General features: G+C 47.1%; 1 protein-coding gene across 12 annotated transcripts in view; it reads left to right on the forward strand.

Annotated features, from left to right (window-relative positions):
• EndoA (SH3 domain containing GRB2 like, endophilin-A) overlaps positions 1-24,000 on the forward strand; it is a 388,245-nt gene that overhangs the window by 233,178 nt on the left and 131,067 nt on the right. For all 12 annotated transcript variants that reach the window (XM_070084141.1, XM_070084140.1, XM_070084150.1 and 9 more), the window contains one exon: positions 5,721-5,789. In XM_070084141.1, coding sequence (XP_069940242.1) covers positions 5,721-5,789 — 69 coding nt within the window. The remainder of the gene's footprint in view (positions 1-5,720; positions 5,790-24,000) is intronic.

Genomic DNA, 24,000 nt, shown 5'->3' on the forward strand with positions numbered 1-24,000 from the left:
CCATCAGGTGAGATACAACCACTACAACCATCAGGTAAGATACAACCATCAGGTAAGATACAACCACTACAACCATCAGGTAAGATACAACCATCAGGTGAGATACAACCACTACAACCATCAGGTAAGATACAACCATCAGGTAAGATACAACCACTACAACCATCAGGTGAGATACAACCACTACAACCATCAGGTAAGATACAACCACTACAACCATCAGGTGAGATACAACCACTACAACCATCAGGTAAGATACAACCACTACAACCATCAGGTAAGATACAACCACTACAACCATCAGGTGAGATACAACCACTACTACCATCAGGTAAGATACAACCACTACAACCATCAGGTGAGATACAACCACTACAACCATCAGGTAAGATACAACCACTACAACCATCAGGTGAGATACAACCACTACTACCATCAGGTAAGATACAACCACTACAACCATCAGGTGAGATACAACCACTACAACCATCAGGTGAGATACAACCACTACAACCATCAGGTAAGATACAACCACTACAACCATCAGGTGAGATACAACCACTACAACCATCAGGTAAGATACAACCATCAGGTGAGATACAACCACTACAACCATCAGGTAAGATACAACCATCAGGTAAGATACAACCACTACAACCATCAGGTAAGGTACAACCACTACAACCATCAGGTGAGATACAACCACTACAACCATCAGGTGAGATACAACCACTACAACCATCAGGTAAGATACAACCACTACAACCATCAGGTGAGATACAACCACTACAACCATCAGGTAAGATACAACCACTACAACCATCAGGTGAGATACAACCACTACAACCATCAGGTGAGATACAACCACTACAACCATCAGGTGAGGTACAACCACTACAACCATCAGGTAAGATACAACCACTACAACCATCAGGTGAGGTACAACCACTACAACCATCAGGTAAGGTACAACCACTACAACCATCAGGTGAGATACAACCACTACAACCATCAGGTGATATACAACCACTACAACCATCAGGTGAGATACAACCACTACAACCATCAGGTAAGGTACAACCACTACAACCATCAGGTGAGATACAACCACTACAACCATCAGGTAAGGTACAACCACTACAACCATCAGGTGAGATACAACCACTACAACCATCAGGTAAGGTACAACCACTACAACCATCAGGTGAGATACAACCACTACAACCATCAGGTAAGGTACAACCACTACAACCATCAGGTGAGATACAACCACTACAACCATCAGGTAAGGTACAACCATCAGGTAAGGCACAACCACTACAACAACATATACAACCATCAGGTAAGGCATCAGCGAGGTCAAAAGCTCAGTGCCCCAGGGCACTGTCCTGGCACCGCTTCTGTTTCTCATCCTCATAGCAGACATAGACAAAAACTCCCGGGACACTTTTGTATCATCATTTGCAGATGACACTAAAATAAGCATGAAAGTCAGTACGGTAGAGGACACTGAAAAAGTACAGGAAGACATAAACAGGGTTTTCCAGTGGGCAGTGGAGAACAACATGACGTTCAATGGTGATAAGTTCCAGCTGCTTAGGTATGGGAAGAATGAAGAACTCAAAAGGAGCACTATATACAAAACTCAAGAGGGTCTCCAAATAGAACGTAAGGAACACGTAAAAGACCTAGGAATTATGTTAGCGGACCTTTCTTTTAAAGACCATAACAAGACAAAGATCACGACAGCCAGGATGATGACGGGGTGGGTATTGAGAACTTTCAAAACAAGGGAAATAATGCCGATGGTGACATTCTTCAAATCGCTAGTGCTCCCTCACTCAGAATATTGCTCGGTGCTGACGGCCCCGTTCAAGGCAGGAGAAATATCGGAGCTGGAACAAATACAGAGATCGTTTACGGCTCACATTGAGCCAGTAAAGCACCTAAACTACTGGGAACGCCTGCAAGTCTTGAACATGTACTCATTGGAGCGGAGGAGAGAGAGGTACATGATAATATATACCTGGAAGGTACTCGAGGGCTTGATCCCAAATCTGCACACTGCCATAACAACATACTGGAGTGAGTAATATGGGAGGAAGTGTAAAATAAACCCAGTGAGGAGCAGGGGAGCGGTGGGGACAATAAGGGAACACTGTATCAACATCCGGGGTCCCAGACTTTTCAACATCTTACCAGAAGATATCAGAAACACTGCTGGAACAAGTGTAGAAGCCTTCAAGAGGAAACTAGACAAGTATCTTCACCAGGTGCCAGATCAAACAGGCTGTGATGGATATGTGGGGCAGCGGGCCTCCAGCAGCAACAGCCTGGTTGACCAGGCAAGCACCAGACGAGCCTGGCCCATGGCCGGGCTCAGAGAGTAGATATACTCTCGAAATTCTTCGAAGGAATATCAAAGGTAACCATCAGGTAAGGCACAACAACCACTACAGCAACCACTACAACAACCACTACAACAACCACTACAACAACCACTACAACCATCAGGTAAGGCACAACAACCACTACAACCTGGGCCGCTGGGTCGATCATCTCAGTGGTTGAGGTGAACCTGGGCTGCTGGGTCGATCACCTCAGTGGTTGAGGTGAACCTGGGCCGCTGGGTCGATCATCTCAGTGGTTGATGTGAACCTGGGCCGCTGGGTCGATCATCTCAGTGGTTGATGTGAACCTGGGCCGCTGGGTCGATCATCTCAGTGGTTGAGGTGAACCTGGGCCGCTGGGTCGATCATCTCAGTGGTTGATGTGAACCTGGGCCACTGGGTCGATCATCTCAGTGGTTGAGGTGAACCTGGGCCGCTGGGTCGATCATCTCAGTGGTTGAGGTGAACCTGGGCCGCTGGGTCGATCATCTCATTGGTTGAGGTGAACCTGGGCCGCTGGGTCGATCATCTCAGTGGTTGATGTGAACCTGGGCCGCTGGGTCGATCATCTCAGTGGTTGAGGTGATGCTGGGTCGATCATCTCAGTGGTTGAGGTGAACCTGGGCCGATGGGTCGATCATCTAAGTGGTTGAGGTGATGCTGGGTCGATCATCTCAGTGGTTGAGGTGAACCTGGGCTGCTGGGTCGATCATCTCAGTGGTTGAGGTGAACCTGGGCCGCTGGGTCGATCATCTCAGTGGTTGAGGTGAACCTGGGCCGCTGGGTCGATCATCTCAGTGGTTGAGGTGAAACTGGGCCGCTGGATCGATCCTCTCAGTGGTTGAGGTTAACCTGGGCCGATGGGTCGATCATCTCAGTGGTTGAGGTGAGCCTGGGCCGCTGGGTCGATCATCTCAGTGGTTGAGGTGAACCTGGGCCGCTGGGTCGATCATCTCAGTGGTTGAGGTGAACCTGGGCCGCTGGGTCGATCATCTCAGTGGTTGAGGTGATACTGGGTCAATCATCTCAGTGGTTGAGGTGATGCTGGGTCGATCATCTCAGTGGTTGAGGTGAACCTGGGTCGATCATCTCAGTGGTTGAGGTGAACCTGGGCCGCTGGGTCGATCATCTAGTGGTTGAGGTGAAACTGGGCCGCTGGGTCGATCATCTCAGTGGTTGAGGTGAACCTGGGCTGCTGGGTCGATCATCTCAGTGGTTGAGGTGAACCTGGGCCGCTGGGTCGATCATCTCAGTGGTTGAGGTGAAACTGGGCCGCTGGGTCGATCATCTCAGTGGTTGAGGTGAACCTGGGCCGCTGGGTCGATCATCTCAGTGGTTGAGGTGAACCTGGGCCGCTGGGTCGATCATCTCAGTGGTTGAGGTGAACCTGGGCCGCTGGGTCGATCATCTAGTGGTTGAGGTGAAACTGGGCCGCTGGGTCGATCATCTCAGTGGTTGAGGTGAACCTGGGCCGCTGGGTCGATCATCTCAGTGGTTGAGGTGAAAATGGGCCGCTGGGTCGATCATCTCAGTGGTTGAGGTGATGCTGGGTCGATCATCTCAGTGGTTGAGGTGATGCTGGGTCTATCATCTCAGTGGTTGAGGTGAACCTGGGCCGCTGGGTCGATCATCTCAGTGGTTGAGGTGATGCTGGGTCGATCATCTCAATGGTTGAGGTGAACCTGGGCCGCTGGGTCGATCATCTCAGTGGTTGAGGTGAACCTGGGCCGCTGGGTCGATCATCTCAGTGGTTGAGGTGAACCTGGGCCGCTGGGTCGATCATCTCAGTGGTTGAGGCGAACCTGGGCCGCTGGGTCGATCATCTCAGTGGTTGAGGTGATGCTGGGTCGATCATCTCAGTGGTTGAGGTGATGCTGGGTCGATCATCTCAGTGGTTGAGGTGAACCTGGGCCGCTGGGTCGATCATCTCAGTGGTTGAGGTGAACCTGGGCCGCTGGGTCGATCATCTCAGTGGTTGAGGTGAACCTGGGCCGCAGGGTTCATCATCTCAGTGGTTGAGATGAACCTGGGCCGCAGGGTTCATCATCACAGTGGTTAAGATGAACCTGGGCCGCAGGGTTCATCATCACAGTGGTTAAGATGAACCTGGGCCGCAGGGTTCATCATCTCAGTGGTTAAGATGAACCTGGGCCGCAGGGTTCATCATCTCAGTGGTTAAGATGAACCTGGGCCGCAGGGTTCATCATCACAGTGGTTAAGATGAACCTGGGCCGCAGGGTTCATCATCACAGTGGTTAAGATGAACTTGGGCTGCAGGGTTCATCATCACAGTGGTTAAGATGAACTTGGGCCGCAGGGTTCATCATCACAGTGGTTAAGATGAACTTGGGCCGCAGGGTTCATCATCTCAGTGGTTAAGATGAACCTGGACCGCAGGGTTCATCATCTCAGTGGTTAAGATGAACCTGGGCCGCAGGGTTCATCATCACAGTGGTTAAGATGAACCTGGACCGCAGGGTTCATCATCTCAGTGGTTAAGATGAACCTGGGCCGCAGGGTTCATCATCACAGTGGTTAAGATGAACCTGGACCGCAGGGTTCATCATCTCAGTGGTTAAGATGAACCTGGGCCGCAGGGTTCATCATCATAGTGGTTAAGATGAACCTGGGCCGCAGGGTTCATCATCTCAGTGGTTAAGATGAACCTGGGCCGCAGGGTTCATCATCACAGTGGTTAAGATAAACCTGGGCCGCAGGGTTCATCATCTCAGTGGTTAAGATGAACCTGGGCCGCAGGGTTCATCATCACAGTGGTTAAGATGAACCTGGACCGCAGGGTTCATCATCTCAGTGGTTAAGATGAACCTGGGCCGCAGGGTTCATCATCACAGTGGTTAAGATGAACCTGGGCCGCAGGGTTCATCATCACAGTGGTTAAGATAAACCTGGGCCGCAGGGTTCATCATCTCAGTGGTTAAGATGAACCTGGGCCGCAGGGTTCATCATCACAGTGGTTAAGATGAACCTGGGCCGCAGGGTTCATCATCACAGTGGTTAAGATGAACCTGGGCCGCAGGGTTCATCATCACAGTGGTTAAGATGAACCTGGGCCGCAGGGTTCATCATCACAGTGGTTAAGATGAACCTGGGCCGCAGGGTTCATCATCACAGTGGTTGAGGTGAACCTGGGCCGCAGGGTTCATCATCACAGTCATCACTAACAGTTATATAACACATTATTTGTGAGTCATCAGGCTGTTATAACTGCATTATGTCTTCACTTATAACAAACAATGTAATTTTCATTTGAGTTTTGCAGAAAGTTGTGTTATTAATATACTAATGATTTTGTATGTGTTATTGTTTCAGTTTATGAACGAGAAGATTGGCGGAGTTGAAGGAACTAAACTGGACGATGACTTCGTGGAGATGGAGCGGGTAAGTTAGTGTCTTAATGATAGTGTTAGTGGAGGTGGTGATAGTGTTAGTGGAGGTGGTGATAGTGTTAGTGGAGGTGGTGATAGTGTTAGTGGAGGTGGTGATAGTGTTAGTGCAGGTGGTGATAGTGTTAGTGGAGGTGGTGATAGTGTTAGTGCAGGTGGTGATAGTGTTAGTGCAGGTGGTGATAGTGTTAGTGGATGTGGTGATAATGTTAGTGGACGGAGTTGAAGGAACTAAACTGGACGATGACTTCGTGGAGATGGAGCGGGTAAGTTAGTGTCTTAATGATAGTGTTAGTGGAGGTGGTGATAGTGTTAGTGGAGGTGGTGATAGTGTTAGTGCAGGTGGTGATAGTGTTAGTGGAGGTGGTGATAGTGTTAGTGCAGGTGGTGATAGTGTTAGTGGAGGTGGTGATAGTGTTAGTGCAGGTGGTAATAGTGTTAGTGGAGGTGGTGATAGTGTTAGTGCAGGTGGTGATAGTGTATGTGGAGGTGGTAATAGTGTTAGTGCAGGTGGTGATAGTGTTAGTGGTGGTGGTGATAGTGTTAGTGGTGGTGGTGATAATGTTAGTGGAGGTGGTGATAGTGTTAGTGCAGGTGGTGATAGTGTTAGTGGAGGTGGTGATAGTGTTAGTGGAGGTGGTGATAGTGTTAGTGCAGGTGGTGATAGTGTATGTGGAGGTGGTAATAGTGTTAGTGCAGGTGGTGATAGTGTTAGTGGAGGTGGTGATAGTGTTAGTGCAGGTGGTGATAGTGTATGTGGAGGTGGTAATAGTGTTAGTGCAGGTGGTGATAGTGTTAGTGGAGGTGGTGATAGTGTTATTGCAGGTGGTGATAGTGTATGTGGAGGTGGTAATAGTGTTAGTGCAGGTGGTGATAGTGTTAGTGGTGGTGGTGATAGTGTTAGTGGTGGTGGTGATAATGTTAGTGGAGGTGGTGATAGTGTTAGTGCAGGTGGTGATAGTGTTAGTGGACGGAGTTGAAGGAACTAAACTGGACGATGACTTCGTGGAGATGGAGCGGGTAAGTTAGTGTCTTAATGATAGTGTTAGTGGAGGTGGTGATAGTGTTAGTGCAGGTGGTGATAGTGTTAGTGGAGGTGGTGATAGTGTATGTGGAGGTGGTGATAGTGTTAGTGGAGGTGGTGATAGTGTTAGTGGAGGTGGTGATAGTGTTAGTGGAGGTGGTGATAGTGTTAGTGGAGGTGGTGATAGTGTTAGTGGAGGTGGTGATAGTGTTAGTGGAGGTGGTGATAGTGTTAGTGCAGGTGGTGATAGTGTATGTGGAGGTGGTGATAGTGTTAGTGGAGGTGGTGATAGTGTTAGTGGAGGTGGTGATAGTGTTAGTGGAGGTGGTGATAGTGTTAGTGGAGGTGGTGATAGTGTTAGTGGAGGTGGTGATAGTGTTAGTGGAGGTGGTGATAGTGTTAGTGGAGGTGGTGATAGTGTTAGTGGAGGTGGTGATAGTGTTAGTGGAGGTGGTGATAGTGTTAGTGGAGGTGGTGATAGTGTTAGTGGAGGTGGTGATAGTGTTAGTGGAGGTGGTGATAGTGTTAGTGGAGGTGGTGATAGTGTTAGTGGAGGTGGTGATAGTGTTAGTGGAGGTGGTGATAGTGTTAGTGGAGGTGGTGATAGTGTTAGTGGAGGTGGTGATAGTGTTAGTGGAGGTGGTGATATTGTAAGTGAAGTGGTGATAGTGTTAGTGCATGTGGCGATAGTGTTAGTGGACGGAGTTGAAGGAACTAAACTGGACGATGACTTCGTGGAGATGGAGCGGGTAAGTTAGTGTCTTAATGATAGTGTTAGTGGAGGTGGTGATAATGTTTGTTGGAGGTGGTGATAATGTTTGTTGGAGGTGGTGATAATGTTTGTTGGAGGTGGTGATAGTGTTAGTGGACGGAGTTGAAGGAACTAAACTGGACGATGACTTCGTGGAGATGGAGCGGGTAAGTTAGTGTCTTAATGATAGTGTTAGTGGAGGTGGTGATAGTGTTAGTGGAGGTGGTGATAGTGTTAGTGCAGGTGGTGATAGTGTTAGTGGAGGTGGTGATAGTGGTGAATGTGTTAGTGGAGGTGGTGATAGTGGTGAATGTGTTAGTGGAGGTGATGATACTGGTGAATGTGTTAGTGGAGGTGGTGATAGTGGTGAATGTGTTAGTGGAGGTGGTGATAGTGGTGAATGTGTTAGTGGAGGTGATGATACTGGTGAATGTGTTAGTGGAGGTGGTGATAGTGGTGAATGTGGTAGTGGAGGTGATGATACTGGTGAATGTGTTAGTGGAGGTGGTGATAGTGGTGAATGTGTTAGTGGAGGTGATGATACTGGTGAATGTGTTAGTGGAGGTGATGATACTGGTGAATGTGTTAGTGGAGGTGATGATAGTGGTGAATGTGTTAGTGGAGGTGGTGATAGTGGTGAATGTGTTAGTGGAGGTGATGATACTGGTGAATGTGTTAGTGGAGGTGGTGATAGTGGTGAATGTGTTAGTGGAGGTGATGATACTGGTGAATGTGTTAGTGGAGGTGATGATACTGGTGAATGTGTTAGTGGAGGTGGTGAATGTGTTAGTGGAGGTGGTGAATGTGTTAGTGGAGGTGGTGAATGTGTTAGTGGAGGTGGTGAATGTGTTAGTGGAGGTGGTGAATGTGTTAGTGGAGGTGGTGAATGTGTTAGTGGAGGTGGTGAATGTGTTAGTGGAGGCGATGATAGTGGTGAATGTGTTAGTGGAGGTGGTGAATGTGTTAGTGGAGGCGATGATAGTGGTGAATGTGTTAGTGGAGGTGGTGAATGTGTTAGTATAGGCGATGATAGTGGTGAATGTGTTAGTGGAGGCGATGATAGTGGTGAATGTGTTAGTGGAGGTGGTGAATGTGTTAGTGGAGGCGATGATAGTGGTGAATGTGTTAGTGGAGGTGGTGAATGTGTTAGTGGAGGTGGTGATCGTGGTGAATGTGTTAGTGGAGGTGGTGATCGTGGTGAATGTGTTAGTGGAGGTGGTGATCGTGGGGAATGTGTTAGTGGAGGTGGTGATCGTGGGGAATGTGTTAGTGGAGGTTGTGATCGTGGGGAATGTGTTAGTGGAGGTGGTGATCGTGGTGAATGTGTTAGTGAAGGTGGTGATCGTGGTGAATGTGTTAGTGGAGGCGAGGATAGTGGTGAATGTTAGTGGAGGTGGTGATAGTGGTGAATGTTAGTGGAGGTGGTGAATGTGTTAGTGGAGGTGGTGATTGTGGTGAAATGGGTTAGTGCAGGTGGTGATAGTAGTGACTGTGTTAGTGGAGGTAGTGGTGGTGATAGTGGTGACTGTGTTAGTGAAGGTAGTGGTGGTGATAGTGGTGACTGTGTTAGTGGAGGTAGTGGTGGTGATAGTAGTGACTGTGTTAGTGGAGGTAGTGGTGGTGATAGTGGTGACTGTGTTAGTGAAGGTAGTGGTGGTGATAGTGGTGACTGTGTTAGTGGAGGTAGTGGTGGTGATAGTAGTGACTGTGTTAGTGGAGGTAGTGGTGGTGATAGTGGTGACTGTTAGTGGAGGTAGTGGTGGTGATAGTGGTGACTGTGTTAGTGAAGGTGGTGGGAGAGTTGGATGTGGTTGAGTACATTGGACATAGAGGTACGAGAGGTGGTTGAGGACACTGGACAGAGGTGGTTGAGGACACTGGACACAGGTGAGAGAGGTGGTTGATGACACTGGACACAGAGGTGGTTGAGGACACTGGACACAGAGGTGGTTGAGGACACTGGACACAGAGCTGGTTGAGAACACTGGTCACAGAGGTGGTTGAGAACACTGGACACAGAGCTGGTTGAGGACACTGGACACAGAGCTGGTTGAGGACACTGGACACAAGAGCTGGTTGAGGACACTGGACACAAGAGCTGGTTGAGGACACTGGACACAGAGGTGGTTGAGGACACTGGACACAGAGGTGGTTGAGGACACTGGACACAGAGGTGGTTGAGGACACTGGACACAGAGGTGGTTGAGGACACTGGACACAGAGGTGGTTGAGGACACTGGACACATAGCTGGTTGAGGACACTGGACACAAGAGCTGGTTGAGGGCACTGGACACAGAGGTGGTTGAGGACACTGGACACAGAGGTGGTTGAGGACACTGGACACATAGCTGGTTTAGGACACTGGACACAAGAGCTGGTTGAGGGCACTGGACACAGAGGTGGTTGAGGACACTGGACACATAGCTGGTTGAGGACACTGGACACAAGAGCTGGTTGAGGACACTGGACACAGAGCTGGTTGAGGACACTGGACACAGAGCTGGTTGAGGACACTGGACACAGAGCTGGTTGAGGACACTGGACACAAGAGCTGGTTGAGGACACTGGACACAGAGGTGGTTGAGGACACTGGACACAGAGGTGGTTGAGGACACTGGACACAGGTGAGAGAGGTGGTTGATGACACTGGACACAGAAGTGGGTGAGGACACTGGACACAGAATTGGTTGAGGACACTTGACACAGAGGTGGTTGAGGACACTGGACACAGAGGTGGTTGAGGACACTGGACACAGAGGTGGTTGAGAACACTGGACACAAGAGCTGGTTGAGGACACTGGACACAGAGCTGGTTGAGGACACTGGACACAGAGCTGGTTGAGGACACTGGACACAGAGGTGGTTGAGGACACTGGACACAGAGGTGGTTGAGGACACTGGACACAGAGGTGGTTGAGGACACTGGACACAGAGGTGGTTGAGGACACTGGACACAGAGGTGGTTGAGGACACTGGACACAGAGGTGGTTGAGGACTCTGGACACAGAAATGGTTGAGGACACTGGACACAGAGGTGGTTGAGGACACTGGACACAGAGGTGGTTGAGGACACTGGACACAGAGGTGGTTGAGGACACTGGACACAGGTGGTTGAGGACTCTGGACACAGAGGTGGTTGAGGACTCTGGACACAGAGGTGGTTGAGGACACTGGACACAGAGGTGGTTGAGGACACTGAACACAGAGGGTACAAAGGGATTCTTCTAGTATTGATGGATTTTCCGTTTTCTAAGCCGAGAATGATTCCTAGTGAAATGTGGCTGCTGTTTACCGTAGAGTGCACGTTGTGTAGCTGTTTACCGTAGAGTGCACGTTGTGTAGCTGTTTACCGGCGTAGAGTGCACGTTGTTGTGTGGCTGTTGTTTACCGTAGAGTGCACGTTGTGTAGCTGTTTACCGGCGTAGAGTGCACGTTGTTGTGTGGCTGCTGTTTACCGTAGAGTGCACGTTGTGTAGCTGTTTACCGGCGTAGAGTGCACGTTGTTGTGTGGCTGTTGTTTACCGTTGAGTGCACGTTGTGTAGCTGTTTACCGTAGAGTGCACGTTGTTGTGTGGCTGCTGTTTACCGTAGAGTGCACGTTGTTGTGTGGCTGATGTTTACTGTAGAGTGCACGTTGTGTTGCTGCTGTTTGCCGTAGAGTGCACGTTGTGTGGCTGTTGTTTACCGTAGAGTGCACGTTGTGTGGTTGTTGTTTACCGTAGAGTGCACGTTGTGTGGCTGTTGTTTACCGTAGAGTGCACGTTGTGTGGCTGTTGTTTACCGTAGAGTGCACGTTGTGTGGCTGTTTACCGTAGAGTGCACGTTGTGTGGCTGTTTACCGTAGAGTGCACGTTGTGTGACTGTTGTTTACCGTAGAGTGCACGTTGTGTGGTTGTTTACCGTAGAGTGCACGTTGTGTGACTGTTGTTTACCGTAGAGTGCACGTTGTGTGGTTTACCGTAGAGTGCACGTTGTGTGGCTGTTGTTTACCGTAGAGTGCACGTTGTGTGGCTGTTGTTTACCATAGAGTGCACGTTGTGTGGCTGTTGTTTACCATAGAGTGCACGTTGTGTGGTTGTTTACCGTAGAGTGCACGTTGTGTGGTTGTTGTTTACCGTAGAGTGCACGTTGTGTGGCTGTTGTTTACCGTTGAGTGCACGTTGTGTGGCTGTTGTTTACCGTAGAGTGCACGTTGTGTGGCTGTTGTTTACCGTAGAGTGCACGTTGTGTGGCTGTTGTTTACCGTAGAGTGCACGTTGTGTGGCTGTTGTTTACCGTAGAGTGCATGTTGTGTGACTGTTGTTTACCGTAGAGTGCACGTTGTGTGGCTGTTGTTTACCGTAGAGTGCACGTTGTGTGGCTGTTGTTTACCGTAGAGTGCACGTTGTGTGACTGTTGTTTACCGAAGAGTGCACGTTGTGTGGCTGTTGTTTACCGTAGAGTGCACGTTGTGTGACTGTTGTTTACCGTAGAGTGCACGTTGTGTGGCTGTTGTTTACCGTAGAGTGCACGTTGTGTGGCTGTTGTTTACCGTAGAGTGCATGTTGTGTGACTGTTGTTTACCGTAGAGTGCACGTTGTGTCTGTTGTTTACCGTAGAGTGCACGTTGTGTGACTGTTGTTTACCGTAGAGTGCACGTTGTGTCTGTTGTTTACCGTAGAGTGTACGTTGTGTGACTGTTGTTTACCGTAGAGTGCACGTTGTGTGGCTGTTGTTTACCGTAGAGTGCACGTTGTGTGGCTGTTGTTTACCGTAGAGTGCACGTTGTGTGGTTGTTGTTTACCGCAGAGTGCACGTTGTGTGGCTGTTGTTTACCGTAGAGTGCACGTTGTGTGGCTGTTGTTTACCGTAGAGTGCACGTTGTGTGGCTGTTGTTTACCGTAGAGTGCACGTTGTGTGGCTGTTGTTTACCGTAGAGTGCACGTTGCTCTAAGATACTGAAGAAGATAGAATGATAAATACAAGAATTACGAGTAGGTAAAATACACAAATCTTAAAATCCGCCAATATTCTCTTAACAATATTACCACCTAGTGTTGTAAGAGTGAATATTACCACCTAGTGTTGTAAGAGTGAATATTACCACCTAGTGTTGTAAGAGTGAATATTACCACCTAGTGTTGTAAGAGTGAATATTACCACCTAGTGTTGTAAGAGTGAATATTACCACCTAGTGTTGTAAGAGTGAATATTACCACCTAGTGTTGTAAAAGTGAATATTACCACCTAGTGTTGTAAGAGTGAATATTACCACCTAGTGTTGTAAGAGTGAATATTACCACCTAGTGTTGTAAGAGTGAATATTACCACCTAGTGTTGTAAGAGTGAATATTACCACCTAGTGTTGTAAGAGTGAATATTACCACCTAGTGTTGTAAGAGTGAATATTACCACCTAGTGTTGTAAGAGTGAATATTACCACCTAGTGTTGTAAAAGTGAATATTACCACCTAGTGTTGTAAGAGTGAATATTACCACCTAGTGTTGTAAGAGTGAATATTACCACCTAGTGTTGTAAGAGTGAATATTACCACCTAGTGTTGTAAGAGTAAATATTACCACCTAGTGTTGTAAGAGTGAATATTACCACCTAGTGTTGTAAGAGTGAATATTACCACCTAGTGTTGTAAGAGTGAATATTACCACCTAGTGTTGTAAGAGTGAATATTACCACCTAGTGTTGCTAGAGTGAATATTACCACCTAGTGTTGTAAGAGTGAATATTACCACCTAGTGTTGTAAGAGTGAATATTACCACCTAGTGTTGCTAGAGTGAATATTACCACCTAGTGTTGTAAGAGTGAATATTACCACATAGTGTTGTAAGAATGAATATTAGCACCTAGTGTTGCAAGAGTGAATATTACCACCTAGTGTTGTAAGAGTGAATATTACCACCTAGTGTTGCTAGAGTGAATATTACCACCTAGTGTTGCTAGAGTGAATATTACCACCTAGTGTTGTAAGAGTGAATATTACCACCTAGTGTTGTAAGAGTGAATATTACCACCTAGTGTTGCTAGAGTGAATATTACCACCTAGTGTTGCTAGAGTGAATATTACCACCTAGTGTTGTAAGAGTGAATATTACCACCTAGTGTTGCTAGAGTGAATATTACCACCTAGTGTTGTAAGAGTGAATATTACCACCTAGTGTTGCTAGAGTGAATATTACCACCTAGTGTTGCTAGAGTGAATATTACCACCTAGTGTTGCTTGAGTGAATATTACCACCTAGTGTTGCTAGAGTGAATATTACCACCTAGTGTTGCTAGAGTGAATATTACCACCTAGTGTTGCTAGAGTGAATATTACCACCTAGTGTTGTAAGAGTGAATATTACCACCTAGTGTTGCTAGAGTGAATATTACCACCTAGTGTTGCTAGAGTGAATATTACCACCTAGTGTTGTAAGAGTGAATATTACCACCTAGTGTTGCTAGAGTGAATATTACCACCTAGTGTTGTAAGAGTGAATATTACCACCTAGTGTTGTAAGAGTGAATATTACCACCTAGTGTTGTAAGAGTGAATATTACCACCTAGTGTTGTAAGAGTAAATATTACCACCTAGTGTTGTAAGAGTGAATATTACCACCTAGTGTTGTAAGAGTGAATATTACCACCTAGTGTTGCTAGAGTGAATATTACCACCTAGTGTTGCTAGAGTGAATATTACCACCTAGTGTTGTAAGAGTGTAGTGTTGCTAGAGTGAATATTACCACCTAGTGTTGTAAGAGTGAATATTACCACCTAGTGTTGCTAGAGTGAATGTTACCACCTAGTGTTGCTAGAGTGAATATTACCACCTAGTGTTGTAAGAGTGTGCTAATATTACCACCTAGTGTTGCTAGAGTGAATATTACCACCTAGTGTTGTAGAGTGAATATTACCACCTAGTGTTGAATATTACCACCTAGTGTTGCTAGAGTGAATATTACCACCTAGTGTTGTAAGAGTGAATATTACCACCTAGTGTTGTGTAGAGTGAATATTACCACCTAGAGTGAATATTACCACCTAGTGTTGCTAGAGTGAATATTACCACCTAGTGTTGTAAGAGTGAATATTACCACCTAGTGTTGCTAGAGTGAATATTACCACCTAGTGTTGCTAGAGTGAATATTACCACCTAGTGTTGTAAGAGTGAATATTACCACCTAGTGTTGCTAGAGTGAATATTACCACCTAGTGTTGTAAGAGTGAATATTACCACCTAGTGTTGCTAGAGTGAATATTACCACCTAGTGTTGTAAGAGTGAATATTACCACCTAGTGTTGTAAGAGTGAATATTACCACCTAGTGTTGTAAGAGTGAATATTACCACCTAGTGTTGCTAGAGTGAATATTACCACCTAGTGTTGCTAGAGTGAATATTACCACCTAGTGTTGTAAGAGTGAATATTACCACCTAGTGTTGTAAGAGTGAATATTACCACCTAGTGTTGCTAGAGTGAATATTACCACCTAGTGTTGTAAGTGAATATTACCACCTAGTGTGAAGTATTACCACCTAGTGTTGTAAGAGTGAATATTACCACCTAAGAGTGAATATTACCACCTAGTGTAAGAGTGAATATTACCACCTAGTGTTGTAAGAGTGAATATTACCACCTAGTGTTGCTAGAGTGAATATTACCACCTAGTGTTGTAAGAGTGAATATTACCACCTAGTGTTGCTAGAGTGAATATTACCACCTAGTGTTGTAAGAGTGAATATTACCACCTAGTGTTGCTAGAGTGAATATTACCACCTAGTGTTGCTAGAGTGAATATTACCACCTAGTGTTGTAAGAGTGAATATTACCACCTAGTGTTGCTAGAGTGAATATTACCACCTAGTGTTGTAAGAGTGAATATTACCACCTAGTGTTGCTAGAGTGAATATTACCACCTAGTGTTGCTAGAGTGAATATTACCACCTAGTGTTGTATGATCACCACGACACAGCACGGGGATCATACGAGGTGTTGGTATGTATCAAGCTGGGCTGGGAGACTTCAGGAGAGTGATGATGATATTGTCAAGTATTTCAATAAAGGTTTATTAGCTGTGGTAGATACAAAGGTTAACATCCACTATAGGTATAGTTAGGTATGTACTTGGGAACTGCCATATCTCAGGATAATCTGTACCATACACAGGAGAGAAATGAGGGAGGAAAAGAGGGAGGGGGAGAGAGGGAGCGGTGAGAGGGGTTTCTTGGAACAGGGAAGGGAAAGTCTGGGCTGAAATAAGACTCAAAAAAACTAATTAATTTCCGAAAACGCCTCATAAACTTTCGACTTGTGTTGTAATGAGATGGTGAGGAAGGCAGCGTCGTCTTGGCTTGAAGGTGGGGAGGGAGGGGAGGGGGAGGGGAGGGGAGGGGAGGGGGTGGATAAGAAACGCCTCCTGGCATATTCTCTCAGTTAAAATACAGTATTAACAAATATATTATGCACTCACCAATTTGTGTTTGCTGGGGTCGAGGCCGCAACTCTAATACTAGATCTTTGTCGAGCAAACCTGTTGATGTGTGGCATCTGTAACTCTTGTTGTACCCACTCTGTGGCATCTGTGACCCTTGTTGTACCCACTCTGTGGCATCTGTAACCCTTGTTGTACCCACTCTGTGGCATCTGTGACCCTTGTTGTACCCACTCTGTGGCATCTGTGACCCTTGTTGTACCCACTCTGTGGCATCTGTGACCCTTGTTGTACCCACTCTGTGGCATCTGTGACCCTTGTTGTACCCACTCTGTGGCATCTGTGACCCTTGTTGTACCCACTCTGTGGCATCTGTAACCCTTGTTGTACCCACTCTGTGGCATCTGTAACCCTTGTTGTACCCACTCTGTGGCATCTGTGACCCTTGTTGTACCCACTCTGTGGCATCTGTAACTCTTGTTGTACCCACTCTGTGGCATCTGTAACTCTTGTTGTACCCACTCTGTGGCATCTGTGACCCTTGTTGTACCCACTCTGTGGCATCTGTAACCCTTGTTGTACCCACTCTGTGGCATCTGTGACCCTGTACCCACTCTGTGGCATCTGTTACCCTTGTTGTACCCACTCTGTGGCATCTGTGACCCTTGTTGTACCCACTCTGTGGCATCTGTGACCCTTGTGGCACTCTGTGGCATCTGTAACCCTTGTTGTACACACTCTGTGGCATCTGTAACCCTTGTTGTACCCACTCTGTGGCATCTGTAACCCTTGTTGTACCCACTCTGTGGCATCTGTAACCCTTGTTGTACACACTCTGTGGCATCTGTAACCCTTGTTGAACTCACTCTGTGGCATCTGTAACCCTGTACCCACTCTTGTTGTAACCCTTGTTGTACACACTCTGTGGCATCTGTACCCTTGTTGTACCCCCTTGTTGTACACACTCTGTGGCATCTGTACCCTTGTTGTACCCACTGTGTGGCACCCTTGTTGTACCCACTCTGTGGCATCTGTAACCCTTGTTGTACCCACTCTGTGGCATCTGTGACCCTTGTTGTACCCACTCTGTGGCATCTTGTTGTACCCATCTGTGGCATCTGTGACCCTTGTTGTACCCACTCTGTGGCATCTGTAACCCTTGTTGTAACCACTCTGTGCATCTGTGACCCTTGTTGTACCCACTCTTGCATCTGCATCTGTGTTGTACCCACTCTGTGGCATCTGTGACCCTTGTTGTACCCACCCTTGTTGTAACCCCACACTCTGTGGCATCACTGTGCATCTGTCACTCTTTGGCATCTGTAACCCTTGTTGAACTCACTCTGTGGCATCTGTAACCCTTGTTCAACTCACTCTGTGGCATCTGTAACCCTTGTTGCACTCAGTGGCATCTGAAACCCTTGTTGCACTCACTCTGTGGCATCTGTAACCCTTGTTGCACCCACTCTGTTGCATCTGTAACCCTTGTTGTACCCACTCTGAAGGTTAGCGTTATTCAGTGTAACACCTGCACACTGCTTCTTACATCCTGTAACATCTGTACACTGGGCCATACTCCCTGTAACACCTGCACACTGGTTCTTAATCCCTGTAATATTTGCACACTGGGTCTTACTCCCTGTAACACCTGCACACTGGGTCTTACTCCCTGTAACACCTGCACACTGGGTCTTACTCCCTGTAACACCTGCACACTGGCTCTTACTCCCTGCAACACCTGCACACTGGTTCTTACTCCCTGTACCACCTGCACATCGGTTCTTACTCCCTGTAACACCTGCACACAGGTTCTTACTCCCTGTAACACCTGTACACTGGTTCTTACTCCCTGAAAAACCTGCACACTGGTTCTTACTCCCTGTAACACCTGCACACTGGGTCTTACTCCCTGTAACACCTGCACACTGGTTCTTACTCCCTGTAACAACCTGCACATCGGTTCTTACTCCCTGTAACACCTGCACATCGGTTCTTACTCCCTGTAACATCTGTACACTGGTTCTTACTCCCTGTAACACCTGCACACTGGTTCTTACTCCCTGAAACACCTGCACACTGGTTCTTACTCCCTGTAACACCTGGACACTGGTTCTTACTCCCTGTAACACCTGCACACTGGTTCTTACTCCCTGTAACACCTGCACACTGGTTCTTACTCCCTGTAACACCTGCACACTGGTTCTTACTCCCTGTAACATCTGTACACTGCTTCTTACTCCCTGTAACATCTGTACACCGCTTCTTACTCCTTGTAGCATCTGTACACTGGTTCTTACTCCCTGTAACACCTGCACACTGGTTCTTACTCCCTGTAACATTTGTACACCGCTTCTTACTCCCTGTAACATCTGTACACCGCTTCTTACTCCCTGTAACATCTGCACATCAGTTCTTACTCCCTGTAACATCTGCACATCAGTTCTTACTCCCTGTAACATCTGTACACCGCTTCTTTCTCCCTGTAACATCTGCACATCGGTTCTTACTCCCTGTAACATCTGCAGATCGGTTCTTAGTCCCTGTAACATCTGCACATCAGTTCTTACTCCCTGTAACATATGTACACTAGTTCTTACTCCCTGTAACACCTGCACACTGGTTCTTACTCCCTGTAACATCTGTACACTGGTTCTTACTCCCTGTAACACCTGCACACTGGTTCTTACTCCCTGTAACATCTGTACACTGGTTCTTACTCCCTGTAACATCTGTACACCGCTTCTTACTCCCTGTAACATCTGCACATCAGTTCTTACTCCCTGTAACATCTGTACACCGCCTCTTACTCCCTGTAACATCTGCACATCGGTTCTTACTCACTGTAACATCTGCACATCAGTTCTTACTCCCTGTAACACCTGTACACTGGTTCTTACTCCCTGTAACACCTGTACACTGGTTCTTACTCCCTGTAACACCTGTACACTAGTTCTTACTCCCTGTAACACCTGTACACTGGTTCTTACTCCCTGTAACACCTGTACACTGGTTCTTACTCCCTGTACACTGGTTCTTACTCCCTGTAACACCTGTACACTGGTTCTTACTCCCTGTAACAACTGTACATTGGTTCTTACTCCCTGTAACACCTGTACACTGGTTCTTACTCCCTGTAACACCTGTACACTGGTTCTTACTCCCTGTACACTGGTTCTTACTCCCTGTAACACCTGTACACTGGTTATTACTCCCTGTAACACCTGTACACTGTTCTTACTCCCTGTAACACCTGTACACTGGTTCTTACTCATTGTAACACCTGTACACTGGTTATTACTCGCTGTAACACCTGTACACTGGTTCTTACTCCCTGTAACACCTGTACACTGGTTCTTACTCCCTGTAACAGCTGTACACTGGTTATTACTCCCTGTAACACCTGTACACTGGTTATTACTCCCGGTAACACCTGTACACTGGTTCTTACTCTCTGTAACACCTGTACACTGGTTATTACTCCCTGTAACACCTGTACACTGGTTCTTACTCCCTGTAACACCTGCACACTGGTTATTACTCCCTGTAACACCTGTAACACCTGTACACTGGTTCTTACTCCCTGTAACACATGTACACTGGTTATTACTCCCTGTAACACCTGTACACTGGTTCTTACTCCCTGTAACACCTGCACACTGGTTATTACTCCCTGTAACACCTGTACACTGGTTCTTACTCCCTGTACACTGGTTCTTACTCCCTGTAACACCTGTACACTGGTTATTACTCCCTGTAACACCTGTACACTGGTTATTACTCCCTGTAACACCTGCACACTGGTTATTACTCCCTGTAACACCTGTACACTGGTTATTACTCCCTGTAACACCTGTAACACCTGCACACTGGTTATTACTCCCTGTAACACCTGTAACACCTGCACACTGGTTATTACTCCCTGTAACACCTGCACACTGGTTATTACTCCCTGTAACACCTGTACACTGGTTATTACTCCCTGTAACACCTGTAACACCTGCACACTGGTTATTACTCCCTGTAACACCTGCACACTGGTTATTACTCCCTGTAACACCTGTACACTGGTTATTACTCCCTGTAACACCTGCACACTGGTTATTACTCCCTGTAACACCTGCACACTGGTTATTACTCCCTGTAACACCTGCACACTGGTTATTACTCCCTGTAACACCTGCACACTGGTTATTACTCCCTGTAACACCTGCACACTGGTTATTACTCCCTGTAACACCTGTAACACCTGCACACTGGTTATTACACTTCAGAAACAATACTCCTGTATATTATACCCACCAGTGGTGGTTGTAGAGTGACCAGGTGCAGTTACTACCTCCTTCTCTTCCTCTCTGTTCTGACACTAGTTACTACCTCCTTCTCTTCCTCTCTGTTCTGACACTAGTTACTACCTCCTTCTCTTCCTCTCTGTTCTGACACTAGTTACTACCTTCTCTTCCTCTCTGTTCTGACACTAGTTACTACCTCCTTCTCTTCCTCTCTGTTCTGACACTAGTTACTACCTCCTTCTCTTCCTCTCTGTTCTGACACTAGTTACTACCTCCTTCTCTTCCTCTCTGTTCTGACACTAGTTACTACCTTCTCTTCCTCTCTGTTCTGACACTAGTTACTACCTCCTTCTCTTCCTCTCTGTTCTGACACTAGTTACTACCTCCTCTTCCTCTCTGTTCTGACACTAGTTACTACCTCCTCTTCCTCTCTGTTCTGACACTAGTTACTACCTCCTTCTCTTCCTCTCTGTTCTGACACTAGTTACTACCTCCTTCTCTTACTCTCTGTTCTGACACTAGTTACTACCTCCTTCTCTTACTCTCTGTTCTGACACTAGTTACTACCTTCTCTTCCTCTCTGTTCTGACACTAGTTACTACCTTCTCTTCCTCTCTGTTCTGACACTAGTTACTACCTCCTCTTCCTCTCTGTTCTGACACTAGTTACTACCTCCTTCTCTTACTCTCTGTTCTGACACTAGTTACTACCTTCTCTTCCTCTCTGTTCTGACACTAGTTACTACCTCCTCTTCCTCTCTGTTCTGACACTAGTTACTACCTTCTCTTCCTCTCTGTTCTGACACTAGTTACTACCTCCTCTTCCTCTCTGTTCTGACACTAGTTACTACCTTCTCTTCCTCTCTGTTCTGACACTAGTTACTACCTTCTCTTCCTCTCTGTTCTGACACTAGTTACTACCTTCTCTTCCTCTCTGTTCTGACACTAGTTACTACCTCCTCTTCCTCTCTGTTCTGACACTAGTTACTACCTCCTCTTCCTCTCTGTTCTGACACTAGTTTCTACCTTCTCTTCCTCTCTGTTCTGACACTAGTTACTAACTCCTCTTCCTCTCTGTTCTGACACTAGTTACTACCTCCTCTTCCTCTCTGTTCTGACACTAGTTACTACCTTCTCTTCCTCTCTGTTCTGACACTAGTTACTACCTTCTCTTCCTCTCTGTTCTGACACTAGTTACTACCTTCTCTTCCTCTCTGTTCTGACACTAGTTACTACCTTCTCTTCCTCTCTGTTCTGACACTAGTTACTACCTTCTCTTCCTCTCTGTTCTGACACTAGTTACTACCTTCTCTTCCTCTCTGTTCTGACACTAGTTACTACCTTACAAAGCTCTGTATCATTCTGAGTCTCTTCGTGAATGGTTAGTTTGTGTTAATATTGTGTTAATATCGTGTTAATATCGTGTTAATATCGTGTTAATATTGTGTTAATATCGTGTTAATATTGCTTTGTCGTCAACGCAACTCTACGTTCCTTCTCATTATACACTCGTATAGAAACACTAATATTCTCTTCTTTACACAACTCGCACGTAAGAGAGGAACTGACCACGTTTCGGTCCGACTTGGACCATATACAAAGTCCAAGTTGGACCGAAACGTCGTGGTAAACTTCACTCTCTCCTAAGATCGGGTTATTCGTGTTTTGTTCCAGAGTATTGTGCGTTATTGTTCTTTATTCTCGTCTCTGCTCGTGAACAATATATGTACCAATATTGTGTTCACTTGTTCACCTTGAACATTGTAGTTACATTGTTCACTTGTTCATCTTGAACATTGTAGCTACAACGTTCACTTGTTCACCTTGAACATTGTAGCTACAATGTTCACCTGTTCACCTTGAACATTGTAACTACAACGTTCACTTGTTCACCTTGAACATTATAGATACAATGTTCACTTTGTCACATTTAACATTGTATCTACAATGTTCACTTCACCTTGAACATTGTTGCTACAATGTTCATTTGTTCACCTTGAACATTGTAGCTACAATGTTCACTTGTTCACCTTGAACATTGTAGCTACAATGTTCACTTGTTCACCTTGAACATTGTAGCTACAATGTTCACTTGTTCACCTTGAACATTGTAGCTACAATGTTCACTTGTTCACCTTGAACATTATAGATACAATGTTCACTTTGTCACATTTAACATTGTATCTACAATGTTCATTTCACCTTGAACATTGTAGCTACAATGTTCATCTTGAACATTGTAGCTACAATGTTCACTTGTTCACCTTGAACATTGAAACAACAATCTTAGTTACTCCTTCCAACACCCTCCCACCCACGTCCCTCCCACCCTCCCACCCACGTCCCACCCACGTCCCACCCTCCCACCCACGTCCCACCCTCCCACCCACGTCCCACCCTCCCACCCACGTCCCACCCACGTCCCACCCTCCCACCCACGTCCCACCCACGTCCCACCCTCCCACCCACGTCCCACCCACGTCCCACCCTCCCACCCACGTCCCACCCTCCCCACCTTCACTCGAGTACGTTAAATCGATCACACTCTTGGTCCTCGCCCACCCACATCCCTTACTATCCCCTCAACCCCTCGTCACCCCCTCCACCCGGTACTATCCCCTTCACCCACTCCTCCACCCACAACCTTTACCCCCACCTCCACCCACGTCTCAATTCTGGAGGTCTGTACATCTGTAGGCGGCTAGGGTGTGTGGGAGGTGGGTGTGGGTGGCCAGCGTGGCTGTGTGGGTGGCCAGCGTGTGTGGGTGGTGTGTGTGTGTAGGTGGCCAGGATGTGTGGGTGGTGTGTGTGTGTATGGGTGAAGAGGATGAGTGTGTGGGTGGTGTGTGTAGGTGGCCAGGGTGAGTATGTGAGTGGTCAGGGTGAGTGCGTGGGTGGTGAGTCTGTTTGTGGCGTGTGTAGGTGGTCAGGGTGAGTATGTGGGTGGTGTGTGTAGGTGGCCAAGGTGAGTGTGTGGGTGGTGTGTGAAGGTGGCCAGAGTGAGTGTGTAGGTGGTGTGTGTGTGTGTGTGTGTGTGTGTGTAGGTGGTCAGGGTGAGTGTGTGTGTATGTGTGTAGATGATCAGGATGAGTGTGGGTGGTGTGTGTGTGTAAGTGACCAGGGTGAGTGTGTGGGTGGCGTGTGTGTGTATGTAGGTGACCAGGATGAGTGTGTGGGTGGCGTGTGTAAGTGACCAGGGTGAGTGTGTGGGTTGTGTGTGTAGGTGGTCAGGGTGAGTGTGTGGGTGGTGTGTGTGTGTGTGTGTGTGTGTGTAGGTGGCCAGGGTGAGTGTGTGTGTGTAGGTGACCAAGATGAGTGTGTGGGTGGTGTGTGTGTGTGTAAGTGACCAAGGTGAGTGTGTGGGTGGTGTGTGTGTGTAGGTGACCAGGGTGAGTGTGTGTGTGTGTAGGTGACCAAGATGAGTGTGTGAGTTGTGTGTGTAGGTGGCCAGGGTGAGTGTGTGGGTTGTGTGTGTATGTGTGTGTGTGTGTGTGTGTAGGTGACCAGGATGAGTGTGTGGGTGGTGTGTGTAGGTGACCATGGTGAGTGGGTGGGTGGTGTGTGTTGGCGGTGTGTTTGTGTAGGTGACCAGGGTGTGTGTGTGGGTGGTGTGTGTAGGTGACCAGGGTGGTGTGTGTGTGTGTAGGCGACCAGGATGAGTGTGGGTGGTGTGTGTAAGTGACCAGGGTCAATGTGTGGGTGGTGTGTGTGTAGGTGGCCAGGGTGAGTGT

Source organism: Cherax quadricarinatus, chromosome 11, assembly GCF_038502225.1.
Source record: "Cherax quadricarinatus isolate ZL_2023a chromosome 11, ASM3850222v1, whole genome shotgun sequence".
Classification (NCBI taxonomy): Eukaryota; Metazoa; Arthropoda; class Malacostraca; order Decapoda; family Parastacidae; genus Cherax; species Cherax quadricarinatus.